Source organism: Copadichromis virginalis, linkage group LG3, assembly GCF_057382275.1.
Source record: "Copadichromis virginalis isolate Kocher_CV1m ecotype Utaka linkage group LG3, C_Virginalis_male_GT1.1, whole genome shotgun sequence".
NCBI lineage: Eukaryota > Metazoa > Chordata > Actinopteri > Cichliformes > Cichlidae > Copadichromis > Copadichromis virginalis.
The window spans coordinates 18,618,857-18,636,020 of NC_140620.1; the positions used below are offsets into that span (position 1 = coordinate 18,618,857).

The 17,164-nt window shown below is 39.7% G+C and overlaps 2 protein-coding genes and 1 long non-coding RNA gene across 4 annotated transcripts in view; 1 reads left to right on the forward strand and 2 right to left on the reverse strand.

The window, feature by feature from the left end:
* LOC146713181 (uncharacterized) overlaps positions 1–17,164 on the reverse strand; it is a 229,722-nt gene that overhangs the window by 141,700 nt on the left and 70,858 nt on the right. Inside the window, exon 5 of the mRNA XM_085452307.1 lies at positions 3,433–3,765. Coding sequence (XP_085308433.1) covers positions 3,433–3,765 — 333 coding nt within the window. The remainder of the gene's footprint in view (positions 1–3,432; positions 3,766–17,164) is intronic.
* On the reverse strand, positions 4,522–7,990 carry LOC146713192 (zinc finger MYM-type protein 1-like). Of its 2 annotated transcripts, none has more exons than XM_085452281.1 (2): positions 7,677–7,990; positions 4,522–7,425 (listed from the first exon to the last, which is right to left on the reverse strand). In XM_085452281.1, exon 2 carries the CDS (start codon positions 6,485–6,487, stop codon positions 4,655–4,657), a length of 1,833 nt encoding a protein of 610 aa, XP_085308407.1. In that variant the 5' UTR covers positions 6,488–7,425; positions 7,677–7,990; the 3' UTR covers positions 4,522–4,654. The 2 variants fall into 2 exon arrangements, with proteins under 2 accessions (XP_085308407.1, XP_085308409.1); XM_085452283.1 differs by having other exon boundaries at positions 4,522–6,943; positions 7,372–7,990.
* On the forward strand, positions 8,245–11,563 carry LOC146713193 (uncharacterized). The gene is made up of 2 exons (XR_014919113.1): positions 8,245–8,397; positions 11,002–11,563. It is a non-coding gene; the product is annotated as an uncharacterized LOC146713193 (long non-coding RNA).

Here is a 17,164-nt window from a genome sequence, read left to right on the forward strand (position 1 = left end):
AATAATTTTAATTATGATTATGAAATTTGGTGACAGTATAATTAGAGGAAAGATCAAAGTCACCTACAAACCGAACAAACTGAACGTGTTAAGTTCAATAAAAAGGAATAAAAGTTTATTTGAAATCTCATGTTTGAATTCAGAAAGGGATTCTGAAACCAACTATTCCCCACCTCAACCTGCCCAGGTTAAAGCCATGTGTCAGTGAAATGAAAAATGTCTTGTTTCTGAGAAATGATTAAATAATGTAAAACAGAGAGTGTTACTCCCCCAAAGTCCAAGGACTATACTAAAACTTTGATGTTTTAAGAGGTTTATATTAGAATATGTTGGAGATGCCCAGAGAGACAGTGGACTTGTTGATTGGTTCCTTTGCTATCTGGGAAAATAGTGGAGGTTTACACTATAATAGATGGGGAAGGAGCATGATACACTGAAGACTGAAAAGCCACACTGATGACCAAGTTCACCATTTCATCTAAGGTGTATTGGCAGAAGTTCTGGTTGAATACTGGCCCTCCTGGTGAGAACACCACTGAGACATATTACGATCTAAATGGCCTCTACTGTTGCCAGAGCAGCCCAAAATATTCAATTCTGTCTCCGGATCATCTGTACACAACATAAAAGTTCAAATTTGACACAGAAAGTTTTTTTTTAATGGTTTAGTTAATATCACAGTGATTATAAAACTGCATGTATGTGTTGTTTCACCAAGTCTGCAGAGGACAACTAGTGTCCTGCGCCGCAACATGTTGTGCTGTAGTAAAGAATAGAATCATAAATAAAGAATAGAGTCACACACGTTGAGCTTGTGTTAACTTCACAGCAAGAATGTTTATTCTTTACAACAGGGTCATCTGAAATCATCAGACCATTGCTTATTTGCATAAAAATTGTATATTTCAAATTTTGACGTTAGCTTCTTATATATAAAAAAATACAGAGAATTGACAAGTTAAAATCTGAAAAATTATAATATTTAAGGACATATTAATAATAAAAATTTAATAAAATTACAAAAACTTTACATTGTAAAAAACACTTTCTGAATGCTGAATTGCACGATACTGCAAAATGAAAAACTTGTATGAATACTTGTTATTTAAAGTTTTATTCACAAAATGAAGAAAGAGACATTTTCCTTTATCTCCCATGCTTCACTGACCAATTATAACACAACTATAACTGTAACACAAAAAAATAAAATAAAAACAAAATACCAGTAGATAGTCTTGGTCTTAGTGGAGGGCATCCACTTCCCTCCACTATGCTCTGCATCATCTGAAGAGTCCTGGGACTCTCAGTAAAGACGCTCTTCATTGATTTCAGCTCTGCTTTTAATACCATTATTGCAAACATTCTTAGCTTCAACATTCAAGCTGACAAACTTGGATCAAGTTCAGATCCATCAAATGCAAAACACACAGACTCGAGAACAGCTTCTGCCCGTGGGCTGTCAGAACTCTTAATACAAATTAAGAGTGTAAGTGTATCTCCCATACAGTCATTCTATCGCTACTATGTTGCTGCCATTCCCTGTGCAATATTTTGGCAGATGTGCAATTACCATCCCTATCCTTACTGACTATAGCCCTTCCACTCTTATTTATTTATTAAATTCTATTATGATTCCCTTGTAGGCTCAGACATCGTGTATGTCTAGTATATATATATCTATATAGTGTTCTTATATTGTTTTTTTTTCTTTTTTGTATATTATTTTCTTTAATTTCGCTGTGCAAGCAACTGTACAATGACAATGAAAAAGTTGTTCTGAGTAATCCGAAAGAAAAAAATATTGGAGTTTCCAGTATTTCAACACTTTTTTGACTCCAATATTTTGAAATCTGACTATGATTAGAATGATAAATGATCTAATTTTTAGAACCACCTCAGATTTGTATCTCTTGAAAACATTTAGAGATCAATACTTTCACTTTTCACTGGCCTTTCTTAACATAAGAATAAATCACATTTAAATGAATATTTTTATGCAAATGTTTATTTTTATATTAGAACATGATTTAGTATGAAAGCTGAATAAAAATGGAATTTCATATTTTTGACTAAAGAGCTAAGATTTAAAATGCCCTGTTTTGCACAATAATGAAATTCAACTCAATTCCATTAATTGTCTTTTACAACTTTACTTTAGGATTTCTCTTTGTATGTTTAAATATGTGATTCTACAGGAGTACTTAACTATTTGTTTTATGTTCTATGTTCAGATTTTAACTAGCCAACACTCATGGACATTTTTTAGTGACTGTCTGAGAAAAAAAAACACTTAGCGATGCTGATTTTTTTTTTGTTCTTTTTTATCTGCTGATATCTTACTTGGACAGTCTTATTAGGCTTATTTCACCTCTACATTTTTTTGCGTCCTTGCTGTGCAGTTAACATTGCTAAATGATTGTTGAAAAAGTCTGTGCTGTGTTGGAATACAGAGCAGACTGTTTGAGTATTGGATGTCATCACACAAAACCAATGTCTGTCTCTGTTCAGTGATAATATTAATAAGTGGAAAAGCAGCAGGAGACTCACCGACCAGCTGAAAAAAAGCCATTTAAGATTTCAAAAAGGCTGCATTTCAACTGGAGGCTGGTATGAATTCTGACTCTGTTGTTGTTTATGTTTTCTGTAGATCAAAAAAGAAACAACAGCAACAAACAGAAGAACAGCAGCAACTGGAAGACCGATGATGAGTCTAACAGACCCTCCTGTCTGACCTGCAGGTGAGAAACAGGTGTGAGGTGTCAGGTAGGTGATGAGTGAAGAACAGAACAGAATCCATTTCCTCTTCAAACTGCTGTCAGACATTATCTACTGCACTCTGATGTCACTCTCTGGAAGGAGTCCTGCTGTTTCCTGAGGAGTATGAGGATGAAGTAGTTCATTCTCAAGTGTCAGAGTGGCATCAGGAATCCTTGTGGAGTGTTGGTGACAGCTGTTTTCTTCCGGCTCATTTCTGTCATTGTGTTCATTAGCAGGAGATTCAGAACTCAGAAATCTCTGAGACATTTCAATCTGTGGTTCAGTGGTGGGGCAATATGAGTCCTGGCTACGTTGTTTATATTTTCTGTAGATCAAATAACCAACAAAGGCACCACCAACAAGAAGAAGGAAAATAACAACTGGAAGACCAACTTTCAGTCCAACAGATCCATCCTCTGTGTCGTCTCTTGTCTGACCTGCAGGTGAGAAACAGGTGTGAGGTGTCAGCTGTCAGGTAGGTGATGAGTGAAGAACAGAACAGAATCCATTTCCTCTTCAAACTGCTGTCAGACATTATCTACTGCACTCTGATCACATCACTCAGACCAGCTGCTTTCTACAAAGTCTCATCAACAACATCTTTACAAACAAACATCAACAACCAGGAAGCAGCTTCACCTCTGATCACACACACACTCAACTCTACTCACTCACCTGGAGGATCAACACTCAGGTAGATGATGCTGATGGATTTATTGTTCGTCCCTTTTGTGAAGACACGACACTGATATGTTCCAGTGTCATTAATCGTCACATTCTTCAGAATCAAAGACATGTCTCCATCCTTCATCTGTCTGTCCTGCAGATCCACCCTGTTCTTAAAAGATGGATGCTGCTTGGTGGTATCAAAGTGCCCGTCCCGGTACAAAAGGACTTGTCCAGACTCCAGGTCAGTTTTGCTCCACGCTACAGCTGTGATGTTGTTGTTTGGAGCTCGACATGTCAGAGTGATGTCCTGTCCAGACACAGCTGTGATGTTTTTCTGGGCTGAAAGAGGAAACAACACAGAGCAGAGAGGTCACGAAGGTTAAAGTGCAACTTTTCATTTCTAGAACAGTGATTATTGTGATGGGCTCCATCCAAAAACACTCAAAGAGAAGCATGAAACATATGAGTCCAGCAGAATTTCGTGTCAGCTGGTGGTTATATTGTATTGATGTGTGCTCAATCATACAGGTAAGGAAATCCCAAAAGTACATATGGGTGACAGATGAAAGAAATGAACGTGTGTTTTAAAAAATGAATAAATGTTGCCTGAAATTATACTATGATTTCTGATATTTAGTAGCGGACCTTTTTCATAATTTAAAATTGGAACTTTTGTTTCATTTTGGTGTTTATACAGGAGAGATCAAATTAAAAATCACAGAATTAGAAACAAGGGGAAAGTGATGTTCTCACGACTCAATGTTTCACAAAGACTGCCTCACATGGAGCCAATAACCACGATCTCCTTTACGTTCAGCTACACTAACATCAGCATCAATGAGCATCATTACTCGGCATGTCGCTCTAATCAAACCACACTTAAAAACGCTCATGTTGAATCATTTGATCAGGTATTAGATGAGGTTTGAACAGGGGTGTCACTAGGTTTTAAGGACAGGGGGGGCTTAGCCCCCAAGAGATGCACACGACATGAACGAACGTAGTGAATGAGCACAAAATTTCACAAACAGAAAACAAAGACTGAGAAATTGTTTTCCTACTTTTTTGGACAGATTAAACATCCTAGGCCACCAATAGATCTATTGTTTTATTTCAGTCTGCTTTATAATACAGTACAACAAAAAAACAGAGGAAATGTGTTTGCTGCATCAATAACAAGAAAAAAACTGAAAATAAAAAAGTACATTTTTCTGGCTGCAATCACCAGTTACTTGGTGGGTGGAAGCATCAAAGAATGACGTCTGTTTTTAAGAGTGGCAAATCGGTCAATCACTCTGTTGTGACTCAGATGCTGAAGCGTGTCTTTTTCAATAGACATGACTGCAAGACTGTGAAGTCTTTTCTGACCCATTGTTTGACGCAGCCAGGAGTGCAGCCGACGCAGTGCACTAAAGGACCGTTCGCACGAGCAGCTGCTGACAGGCACTGTTAGGGCAACTTGGATGGTTGCCTTCAGAGAGGGAAACATTTCTGAATCAAGGAGGTTGTACACAGACAACATATTTTTGGGTGGACATCCAGCCTCTGTTTTCCGGGTAAGAAAGTTTCTGGCCACCAGAACCTCCTCTTTTTTCAGGTCAAGTCTGTAGTGCTTTGCAAGTTCATTCAAGAAGTTCTCAGATTCAGGACTCCATGCCTGGACGCCTTTTAGCAGCCCTGCATCTACACTGCAAAATCTTTGATCAAGCTCGCCAACCATCCGATCCACACAAGGGAAAAGTAACTCTCTTTTCAATGTGTCTGAGTTGTTCAATTCAGTGCGTGAACCCACAGTTGCCTCCAGGACAAAATCCTCCATTTTCCTCTGTTTGTGCCTTGTCTTGGCACCTGGTTCAGGGATACTGTGGGTGTTACACAGGGCCTTGGTTTTCTCATACAGCTCTGTAGCAAATGCATCTGAGTGTTTGCCCTTAAGTGTGTCACACACAGCTTGTTTGCAGATAAAAGCTTCTGCCAGGTCTAAAGTCTCTTTCTGCAGGAATTTGTGGAGTCCTTCGGTTACAGACAGAATCGACTGAAACATCAGTAGTGCATAGACTGCTGAGAACTTGTAGAGCTTTGCTCTGAGACCAACAGCTATGGGGGATCCAATTGCAGATAGGCACTCCAAAATGGCAGGCAATGTCTCAAGAACTGCACTGATTGATCGCAACTGACATGCCCAGCGAGTGTTTGAAAGTTGCACAAGCTCAGTTTTTGTCAATCCAAGCTTTGCCTGAGTCTCCATGAACTTATGATGATTGACTAGGGAGGTGCTGAAGAAAGAATACACACACTCCAACAAGCTGAAAAGCTCCACAGCCTCTGGGGCAGCCTTGCAAGTATTGCACAAAACCAGGTTGAGTTGATGAGCATAACAATGCACATAGATAGCCTCAGGATGGAGCCTTCTAAAATGTGCTTGTACACCTCCAGTGGAGCCACTCATAACGGCTGCACCATCATATGTTTGTGCTACACACTTAAGCTCTGCAAGACCATAGTTTTGGATCTGCTGCTGAATCTCATTTGCAATGGACTGGGCATCAAATGATTTTATCTCTGCAAGTGCAAGGAAATGCTCCTTCACTGCCCCCTCTGACACGTACCTGACACAAACAGCTAACTGCTCTGCCTTTTTATCCCTTGCCTCATCCACCATGATGGAATAGACTTTAGACTTTGTCATTTCAGATACAATGACACTAGTAACTTCCTGGGCACAACAGTCAATCATGTCATTCTGGGATGTTGGTGAGATATACTGTGCATTTGATGGGGGATTATGTTTTTGAAGAAAAGGATCAAACTCCTTCAAAAGCTCCATGCACGCAAGAAAATTCCCTCTGTTTGGGCTGTCTTCACCTTCATCATGACCACGAAAAGGGAGTCCCTGTCTCCCTAACATAGAGGTGACTGCAACAATTCGTCTGAGATACTCTCTTCTTTCGACTATCTCACTCACATTTGCAGTTGCTATCATCTGTGCAACGTTTCCCTGTTTGCTAGTTCCCTGGTAGCTTTTCCATGTAACAACACTGTCCTTATGTGTTTGTGCCATCTCATGCTTGCCAAAGATGACTAAAGCTTTCTTCCAGTTCTTGCAACCGTTACTGACCAAACTATCATGTTTGATGTTTTTGCCAAACACTCTACATGGGAAGCAGAAAGCTGCACTCTGGTTGACTGAATATTCTAACCAGTTGTGCTTTTCAAACCAGCTGTGGTTAAATGCTCGCTTCTGTGTACCAAACGTATCATGTGGATAGCTCTTCAGCTTCACCTGTCTGGGCCCTGTGTCTTTGTCACCTAAATCAAACCCTGTAGTAGAATGAGTTGCTGCAGCTGCTTCATCATTTTCCCTCTCTTGGCCTGTTTGCTCTCCTCTCTCTGTAATAACTTGATCTTCCTCTGCCTCTCAATCCATTTGCTGCAGCTCCTCTGTCTCTCCTTGCTCTCTCTGACTTGAACTTGCCTGTTGACCTTTTTCTCCCTCAGCCACTCCTTCTGCCTCACCCTTCAAGATACATTAAAACATACTGAATTGTAATGTAAATTGCTAATATCATGACTTCTGCTCCCGCTCCACAGTAATTTGTTGCTCCCAAATATTTTGAAGTTACAAACATTATATTTTGAGCACGCATGTGACTAAAATGGTTGCAATTTAAAGCCCTGAAAAATATTACTAAATTACTTGAATTGAAGTAATATTAAAATAGAACCCTCAAAAATATGTGAGTCAGGCTAATTTGACTTATATATATCTCTCTCTCTTTGCTCTCTCCACTTTCTAACCTTGACTCTCCTAAATAAAAGCTCAAGTTAAACAGGTCTTATATGTTGTACCGTGACTGAAATGTTTCATATTTCATATCCATATTGAGTCCCATAAAATTCTAATCAGACTGTCTCCATCACAAATGACTCCATCCTTTGACTCACCTCTCCAGCAGACGTCTCTCCCCTCTGCCTCTCTGTGCTCCTCTGCCCTGACTCCTACAGGTTAATGGGGATGGAGTGATTATTATTATTTCCACTGATGATAACCATACCTGAATGAGCTCAGCTGGATTTTTCAGAGCTAAAACGAGTGACAGAAATTAACATTATGCTAACAATTTAACTTAGTGCGCTAGCCAGGTTTTTATTTACAAAATGGGGAGCACCTGGTTCATTATTTACATGGGACTCTCTGCTGTTAGCTGGAGCTAACTAATTGTTACTACCAGCCAGTGATGAAGACTTACTTTCTTGAAAAACTTGCGTATATCCATGATTTCTTGCCGTTTGCCACATGCACGCTAGTGTTTCTGCAGGTGTATACGAGCGGAGTGTAAAGTAGCAGTGAAAACGAGGACTGGATTTTCAGTCATGTGGATGTCCCCTGTGAACAACTGGAAGGGATTGGATAACGAAGCACTGACGCTACCTTAACAATGTAAAGCGAAAGGGACCAACCGAGTTATGATCATATTTGTGTGAATAGCGACAGGTTTATATTATTATTTCTTTAAACTCATATTCCTGCATCTTTATATTGAATTTGTCTGCAAGTTCTGTAAAAAAAAAAATCGAATAAGTTAAAAAAAAAAAAAAAAACCCCACCAAATTATTTAGGGGGGCTTAAGAATATTTTAGGGAGGCTTCAGCACCCCTAAAATAGGCCTAACGACGCCACTGGGTTTGAATGTGATCTGCTGATGTGAAGCTGAAAGCAGAAGTCACCTTCGCCAGCAGATCACAAACAGGAAAAGTGACCGGGGCGTTATCGTAAATAATGACGTTGCCTCTCATCTGTTCTGTCGTTCACAGAAGTCTCCTCAGTTACCGCAGCCACAAACGACGAGCTGAAAACATTTCAGCAGCCTCTGCGTGAAAACTTTCCCTGACTTCGTTGAGATTTCTCGGTTTTGTCGTTTCAGAGTGGACAGCAGCTTTTCTGCCCAAGTTTGGCTTCAGCCTCTGACGGTAAGATGGAAACTCTTTAACTGCTGAACAGCCTTTGAAATTTTCTTTCAGCGTAACCTTAAACAATTGTTGTTTTTTCACAGCGTTATTATTTTAGTTCGATGTTTTGCGCTGGTTTTCATTTTAATTTGCTTTCAAATGGATAACACGCGTTAACAATTTCCATACTAGTTTTCAGTCATGATTTAAATATCATTTATATAATACTGGACTGTTTGGGAACACGAGAAGCGTGAAATTTACCATTGGACTTTTTTGTATATTCCTCCCTCTTTGTAAGAGGCCACCTAAACGCGTACGACATGAATGGAAAGCCCGGTATCTGCTCTATGACTTTGTGGGGTAGCTCACTTAAGTCAAATGTTACATCAAATTAAGATACAGGCTGATTTTCACTTGTATTCCGTGTTTCTCCACATCGCCCCTCGTATTGTTTTTTGTTGTTGTTTGTTGTTTGTTTTATGATTATTACCTCTTATCAGTCCACGACTACGTACATGAAATTAAATGTTCCTGGTTTAAATGATAAAAACGCCACATTTAGGGCATGAAGGGGTTGATGGAGCCGGGATGGAACAGCTGTTTTAAATGTGACAGTTTTTTTTCTTTTTTTTTTCTTTCTTTAAATATAACATTTGATGATGTTTTAACATTTTTTTTTATTAAAACGGTCTGAGTACGTTTATAACCAGGGTAACCTATGAGTAACCCAGGAACAGAGAAAATAGTCAGGGAGCATGTTTACCAGTATATAGGGAATAGAGAACGTAAAGGTTCGTTGTTGGAGTCTATCCCAGGTGTCAAGTGTGTCATTGTGTGTGGGTCAAATAAGTGACAATTGTTGCTCTGGGGAATCTTGAAACGGTACGTGTCATGTCTGTGTGTATTTTGTTTCTTTAAGTGAGAGTAATGACAGAGTTCTAGTTGGCCTTTGAAACTGTCATGAGAACAGGTTCCCACAGAGACAGACACTTGGTCATCTTTGAAACATCATGGGGGAATTTTGAAACTGCAGAAAAAACAGCATTTTGTACACAGAAGTAACAGAAAACAGACAGAGGTCAGAGGGTTTGCTATGATATGAGATCTGAACGATGCTGCAGTGTTTAGTACTGTCACTTCACAGCAAGAAAGTTCCTGAGTTAAATTTAGGCTGGGGCCCTTTCTGTGTGGCGTTTGAACCACTTTAGAGAATAAGAAGAGTGAGCTTCCTCCCACAGTGCAAAGACATGTAAACTGGTGATTCTAAATTGGCCAGGGATGCAAGGTAGATAAAGTATTTAAGTGCAGAATAAACTCCGGTATAGATTTAAGGGTAAAGTGAAACGTGTAGCTAAAATTCTTTGAGTGTCTTGTAAGACAAGGAACAAGTTAAATATTACACGCAAGTCCATCATCAAGTTAGAATTAGAATTATGTATTCTGAAGTTATTGGCTTTAAACTGAGTCTCTCACAAGTAACGCTCCCTTTGAATGCACAGACACGACTGTTAATATTAAGTTATTATTGCTGATTATACAAGGAAGAACACCAGACACCGACCACGCCCTAGAGGAGTGACAGTAAAGTGTTGCGTTGTCGTTTAGGTCCAACTTAACAATTGTCATCATGATTAAAAGCTGTCGCAGAACCACGTAAACATTTATTCGATTCGATTTTCGATTTTCTTAAGATGCGTTTTTATTTTAATTTAATTTTTCATTCAGTTTCTCGCGATAGTTTTCGGGATTCTTTTAAAAGTAATTAAAATGATATTAGGTGGATTTGCACCAGGACCTAAACATGGATCTTATGAGGGTTTTGTAACTTCATTTCATGCTATTATTTTCCCTTCCCTGAACAGTATTTTCCTCTCTCGTATATGCACTGCTATACTATATGCTTCATGTCCACGTACAGGAAATTAATATTTTTTTATTTTCTAAACCGCGAAAATTTCTTTTTTATTTATTTGTTTTCCAATTGACGATGTTTCTAAAACAAAAACGGAGAAAAATCTTCATCGAAGATAATATAAGCTGGATTCCATCATTAAAACAGGCCTTTGAAAAATTGCCAAAAAATAATAATAATAATAAGAAGAGCAAATCCGTTGTATCCTCAGCCTTATGTTATATTATTAAGATAAATAACAACTTTAATTGATTAAAATACATTTGTTATTATTATAAAAGTCCAGCTCACCTCCAGCAGCAAAAACCGAGACAAATAAAAAGAGGACACTTTTGATCATTTTGCTGAGAAAAAACGAAGACCGTCGAGCTTGGCCTAGTTCATCTTACGAGTCTTCCAGTCGGTCTGCGTCCAAACAGGAACTAACTGGAGAGTGCTCTCATGACTGCTTGACTGATGCTGACAGTGGCCAATCAGCCTGCTGTGACTGTCACTTTTTTTCTGCGTTAGCTGGAAGATTTGATTGGTCAGGAATGAAAATGAACCAAAACTTTTTAAAAGCGCAAAGTATTCTTCATCTAGACTTTATTTACAGGTTGTCTGAAATCGAAGATTTGAGGGAAAAAACAAAAAAACCTTTTTTTTCTTTTTTTGTTTTCTTGTTTTCATCTTGTTACAGTCTCTATTTCTTTTTTTCTTTTTTCCTGCAGAAGCAAATTAAGCTCCTAGCTGTTAGCCAAGATGCACAGAGAGAAGGATAAGGCCCAAGAAAGGGAAGGATGACCCAGGTGGAGGCCGCAAACTAAACGTGTCAATGAGGGATTTTTTAAAATTTCTTCTTCTTATATAATAACAATACTACTACTACTACTACTACTACTACTAATAATAATAATAATATTTTTAATCTATCTTCAAATAGTAAGAGGTTAGTATCGTTTCAAATGAACTCAGAGACTATGGGCTCAAAATGTGGTCATAAATATTTTGTACTTGTAAAAAAGATTTGTATGTGTAAAAAAAATTTGTGTGTGTAAAAAAGATTTGTATGTGTAAAAAAGATTAAGTAATGTAATGTGATAACATAAAATAAATAAACAATAACAATAAGAATAATAATAATACATAAAATAACATCATTTCCTTTGGGGTTATTGAAGTATTCTGGTTCTGAGAACTATGCCGCAAGGTCTGTAAATGACAGCTGTTGGCTTTATGTTAAACATATAATTGTTTTATTCTGTATTTCTGCATTAAATTCTCTGTACATTCGTGGGTATGTTTGCTTTTTTTATTTGTAATGGAGGAGATCAGGATGTCTGTGTTCGACCTTTACTGTTTTATAATCACGGAGATACCGAGGGTAGCAGAGTAACAACGCAGTCTGTATTCTTATTATGATAACTGCAGCTACCTTTTGTTTACGGGATATTTGAGGAAAAAGTGAGTGCTGAATAAGTTAAAATTATTTGTGCTGGTTAAGTCCAAAAACACCCAATGAGAAGGATGTGCGACATCTGAAGATACGGGTTACGGATAATGAATGAATCTAGGCCCCAAACATTAAAAAACAAAACAAAAACAAAAAAACATGTGAAAGTGGTAATAGTCTAATAGTAATTTAAGGACAATAAATGTAATATTTATATAATCATTAGCATTTAGATTAAAAATAAAACTACATTTACTTTGCATAGAAGTGTAAATTAAATCAATTGTAGTAAATGTTCTGTAGATGAACGTAATAAAAATGATGATGTACCTAAAACAAATTATAAAGGACTACATGAACAGTGTTCTCGCATCTTTATGTGACTTTTGATCGGTTTAAAATGTTTTCTGTTCCTGCAAACCTAAAAATAAATAAATAAAATCATCAATCAAAAAATAAAATAAAACCAAACGTGAAAATCACCTAATTGTGTGTCTGTTTTATTTTCAGCAGTGTTTTGTAATGAGAAGAAGTAGTTCCTGTTATTTTATTTAAGGCCACTGTGTGATCAGAATAAAGCTGTAAGTATAATGTTTTCAATAAAGCGGACTAAGAAACGTTTTACAAACCCAGAGCAGAGGTGACTCAGCAGGGTTACAGCAAGCTAAAACTCATATTTAGTTACAGAGCAGGGGTGAAAACTGGACATGCTTTTACAGAACAGAACATGTTTCACATGACGCTTTAATTAAGTGTCTGAATGTCAAGTATGGTAAATGGCCTGTATTTGTATAGCGCTTTACTAGTCCCTAAGGACCCCAAAGCGCTTTACACATCCAGTCATCCACCCATTCACACACTGGTGATGGCAAGCTGACACTGACAGGGCGCACAATGTAGCGCACTGGGGCGTACTAACACAGGCGAGGCTGCCGGACACTGGCGCCACCGGCCCTCTGACCACCACCAGTAGGTAACTGGTAGACAACTTGCCCAAGGACACAACGACCGAGACTGTCCAAGCCGGGGCTCGAACCGGCAACCTTCCGATTACAAGGCGAACTCCCACGCCCCGTATAGAGACAATATTATTAGTTACCAGAACCATAACTGAGCCATAAGGAGCTAAATTAGGCCCAGATTAGTCAAAGATAGAAAGCTATAATAAAGACTGTCGTCTGTGGCTCAGAAGGATGAACAGAAAGTGTGAGTCATAAACAAATGAGTTTAAGCAAATGTTCTTTGTTGGCTTGTCCCACTTGAAAATGAAACTTGTTGGGTCTAAAATGGCCGCTCAGATTGTGAGGAAGCAGAGAAAAACAAAATGGAGGTTTGAAGCTGTTTTGTAGTCACAGAAAAAGATGAACAGTAGTTCATTCTCTTCTATTTCAGGGAAGGCATTGTTTGTATTTGAGCAGGACAACACAAAACCACAAACTGCAGCTATTACAACAGCATGACTTTCTCTGAGAAGAGTAGAACCAGCAGCTGTTTCCATTATCTACGGCTCATCGCTGTGTTTCAAAAGAAGCTTCATGAGGGGGCAGTGGGGGCAAAGTTATGCTTCACAGCATAAACCACAATATGTGACAGTTTGATCAAGTTAAACAGAAGGTCTTACAAGGTGCACATAACATGTTTAGTTATAACAGACAGCTTCCTGCACTTAGTCTCATTAGTTTTCTTCTAAGATCCAGGAGTCTGCATGATGTGCTTTGTGTTCTAAAGTTAAAGGTAAATAAATCATATGTTTATGATTTAACATATCACATAAATCATATGTTAACCTTGTTTATTTTTATTTGATTAAACCCCAAAAATTCTAACAGACAGCTGGTGCTTAGAATAAAGTTGAATAAATATTAAAAAGAGATGATGTAATCATTTATGTACAGGCTGCTTGATCAACCACAGGTGTAGTAATCACTGCTGGCGCGTGGCCCAAGCAAGGGCGTAGATTTGGCATGGACGGAAGGGACATGTCCCCACCAATATCCAGCGATTATTAAATTGTCCCACCAATAATTTGATCTCTTCGAGTAAAGAAAAACAACCCGATAGAAAGAAAAAGAAAAAACGATCTGCTAACGTCTCATTCACCCAGCGGTGCAGAAAGAGTTAAATTACGTTCTCTTCTGGAGTCCTACCTCATGTGACAAATTATTAAATTGGAATTCAAAAATGAATTTACAAATGTTTTAAAAAAAATTTATTCTACAATTCATTATTTAAGCACAGCTTTTTATTTCGATGCGCGTGGCTCTTGTGGTCCTCTGTAGCACTCGTGCAATTGTTTGTGTTATGTCAGCTGTCCAAAGCAAGCACGCATGAGTTTTCTCTTTCAATCCTGCTTTTCTTAACCCTGAGTACGGACACTGAAGGAGGAATTTCAGTTAACATAATTTGAAGTGGCAAAGCTGAATGAACTGTATAGTTTCTACAGTGGCCCCTGCACTGTGGACAGGATTTATATAAAACATTAATATATAAAACACTGTCATTAAGTCACAGAAGAAGACACGAGAGCAGGCATATCATGCAGGGAGTAGTTAACCCTGAGAGGAGATGCTGTGAAGGTCAAAGGTCAGATGAAAACCAAGCTCCTCTGCTGCCACCTGCTGGCTCTTATCTCTCTGTGTCAGATGCTTTTATACGCCCTGGAGCTACATATGACATATTTAACGGACAAACATAGGACTATGTGAAGTGCAATGTACAAAAATTGCAAAAACAAAACAAAAACAAAAAAAAACAAAACAAAACAATGTAACACTAGACAGAACAGGACGACACAGACACAATGTCAAGACATTTCTTATACTTCACTTCTCTGGTTACAGGTGTGGGGACCTATCTCTCCCCACCACACTCCCTGCTGGTGGCTGATGCTCGCAGCCATCGGTGCATTGGTAATTCCCGATGTCCCTGGATGGGCACTCAGGTATGTACTTGCTCAATCTGGGTGATTGCTTGGTGGGTCCTGACCCTGTGGCTCAGTCAAGCCCCTTCCAGTGGATGTGGGACCCTCAGGCCTCGAGCCCCGGGGCTCGGTCCGCTCCGGCACAACCGGCTGCCGGCAGACCCTGTGGTCAAGTCGCCGCATCCTCCCTGTAGCTTCTGTATCGTAGCTGCTGGCTGACCCCACGTCTGGGGCTCTCCTCAGCTCTTTCCAGGAAGGTGGCAGGGCTGCCCCTCCGGTCATCCTCCCTGGGTTCTCATGCTTTGGCGGGCCTCTGGATGTCTGGAGCCTGGATCTCCTTCATGCTTACTTCATGTGATTCAGTATTTATTATCTACTGTTACCTGTTACCTTCTCAACTACTCTTTTCCTCTTATTATTCTTCCCCGTCCCCGAATCCTGTCGGTTCTGATTGTAATAACTTAAAATAAAAACAAATAATAAAGATCAAATAAACTATGACAATCATGTGAGATGAGATGAGATGATGAGATAGCCTTTATTTGTCAGTTGCAGGTCTTTTGCCCACAACCGAGATGACAGACCTTGCCGACCGTACATACAATACAAACATCACATTGGGGAGACAGGTCAGGCCAGGTAGCGAGGAAAAAAAACATTGAAATGTGCAACACAAAAGGATAATACAGGAATGCACAGGTATCAACACACCATAACACAATAAACACAGACAAGCAACATGGGAAAGAGTTCCAGTGTGTACAGCTGATCTGGGACCGCTACAATCTTTCGACTGCGCCTCCAGCTGACCCGGTGTCCATAGTTCAGCTGAGACAGTGTCCTTCGCCCTGCCAGGCTAAGTAAACAGTCTTCCAGCCAACCCAGGTGGCCTTGTAGGGAATGGGAAGGAACAGACTCAACACAGTCATTATCAGGGAGTTGTTGTTCGGCTCCAGCCTTGAGCTGGCGCCGAAGGGGTAGCCGGGTTATGATGGTAATTGAGAATTTCAAGCTGTTTTTTAACACTCTGACACTGGTCTCTCAGTCTCCCATTAATAGCTGCGAGCTTCTCCGTGATGTTATTAGCCGTCGATTCTGTGGTCTTGTCACTCTTTTTGCTCACATAGCAGATTCTGAGACCTCACGACTGCAGCCAACTGATCCGAGGTGTAATCCAGCTCCGCCCAGAGATGTTGTTCTGAGTTGATTCTTTCCTGATGTAATCCAACATACATACGCTCAAAGGTGTTATTCTGAGCATTCACTGCAGTCGTAAGCACCTCCAAGCTCTTAACCATGCTGCCTTCAGTGAGCCCTTTCTGAGAAGTCGCACCTGTCGTTCCAATCCCAGCGGGCAGCCTTGTGGGGGTTTGAACAGCCGGTTCCGCTCTCTTAATGGACCAGTATAGCAAAAGATCCACTTGGAAAATAGATCTGTCGGGCATTTTTCTTGGCCTTTGGGCCTAAGGGCAATATTCTGATTGCTACAGGACAGGACGGGCAAAGAAAGAAAGAAATAAAAAAGTACAAATAAATAGAGATGGAAAATGAGTAAGAACAGAAAAAAATAATAAAATGGGATTTGAATAAAATGCTTAATTTATGGCAACTTTGTCTATCAGAGTTGCTAAGCTAAATCAAAAGCAAAGCCTCTGTGCTGATGGAAAGGAACCATTAAAGAGCAGCTGGGAGTAAACCACTGCAGCTGGCACAGTACTGCACACCTACCAATGAGAGAGACTTGGCATGTCTGCTTCCAGTTTTGAATGACTGCAGTTCATGGACCTGGTTTTCCTGAGACAGGGGGATCTGTTGATGGCCTCCACGATCGGCAGAAGGCAGATCTTTGGGCAGTATTAATTACCCTATGTGCAGCCTTCCTGTATTCAGCTGTGGTCGCTGCTCACCAAACCCAGGCAGTAAGAGAACACACTCTCCACATGGACCAGCAGCAGCTTCTGGTCCATGTTACTCTTCCTCATGTTACTGTTCCTCAGGATATGGGGGAGTGCACCCGCTGCTGGGCTTTTTTTTATCATGGTGATTGTGTTGCGGGTCCACATGAGATAAGTGGTGCTGTGGTTGCCCAGAAACCTGAAGAAGGAGACACATTTAACCTGTTCACCATTTATAATGTGGGGAGTGGACCCATCTGTGTCTCCTGGAGAACATTATGAGCTGTTTTGTTTTAACATTGTTTAGCGTCACATTATTTTTTGACCACCAGCGGGACAAATTCTCAACTTCTGCCTGGTATAAGAGGATGTCTGTGATTATGGTGTTGAATGCTGTAGTCCACAGAGAGCATCATCATAAAACTCCTCCTGTTCTCTAGATAGCTCAGCACTCTGTAAAGGGTGATGGTGATAGCATCCTACATGGACTGATTTCCTCTATAAGATAACTTGGCCGTCGAGACAGGGAGGTAGCCTCTGATGTGCTGAGACAGTATCTGCTCAGAGCACTCCATGACTACAGAGGTGAGGACTACAGGTCTGTAGTTATTGAAGCAATATGACAG

What these genes read in the sequence shown, in the direction of transcription:
- LOC146713192 (XM_085452281.1), bottom strand. Translation starts at nt 6,487, where the DNA reads ATGGCACAAACACATAAGGACAGTGTTGTTACATGGAAAAGCTACCAG.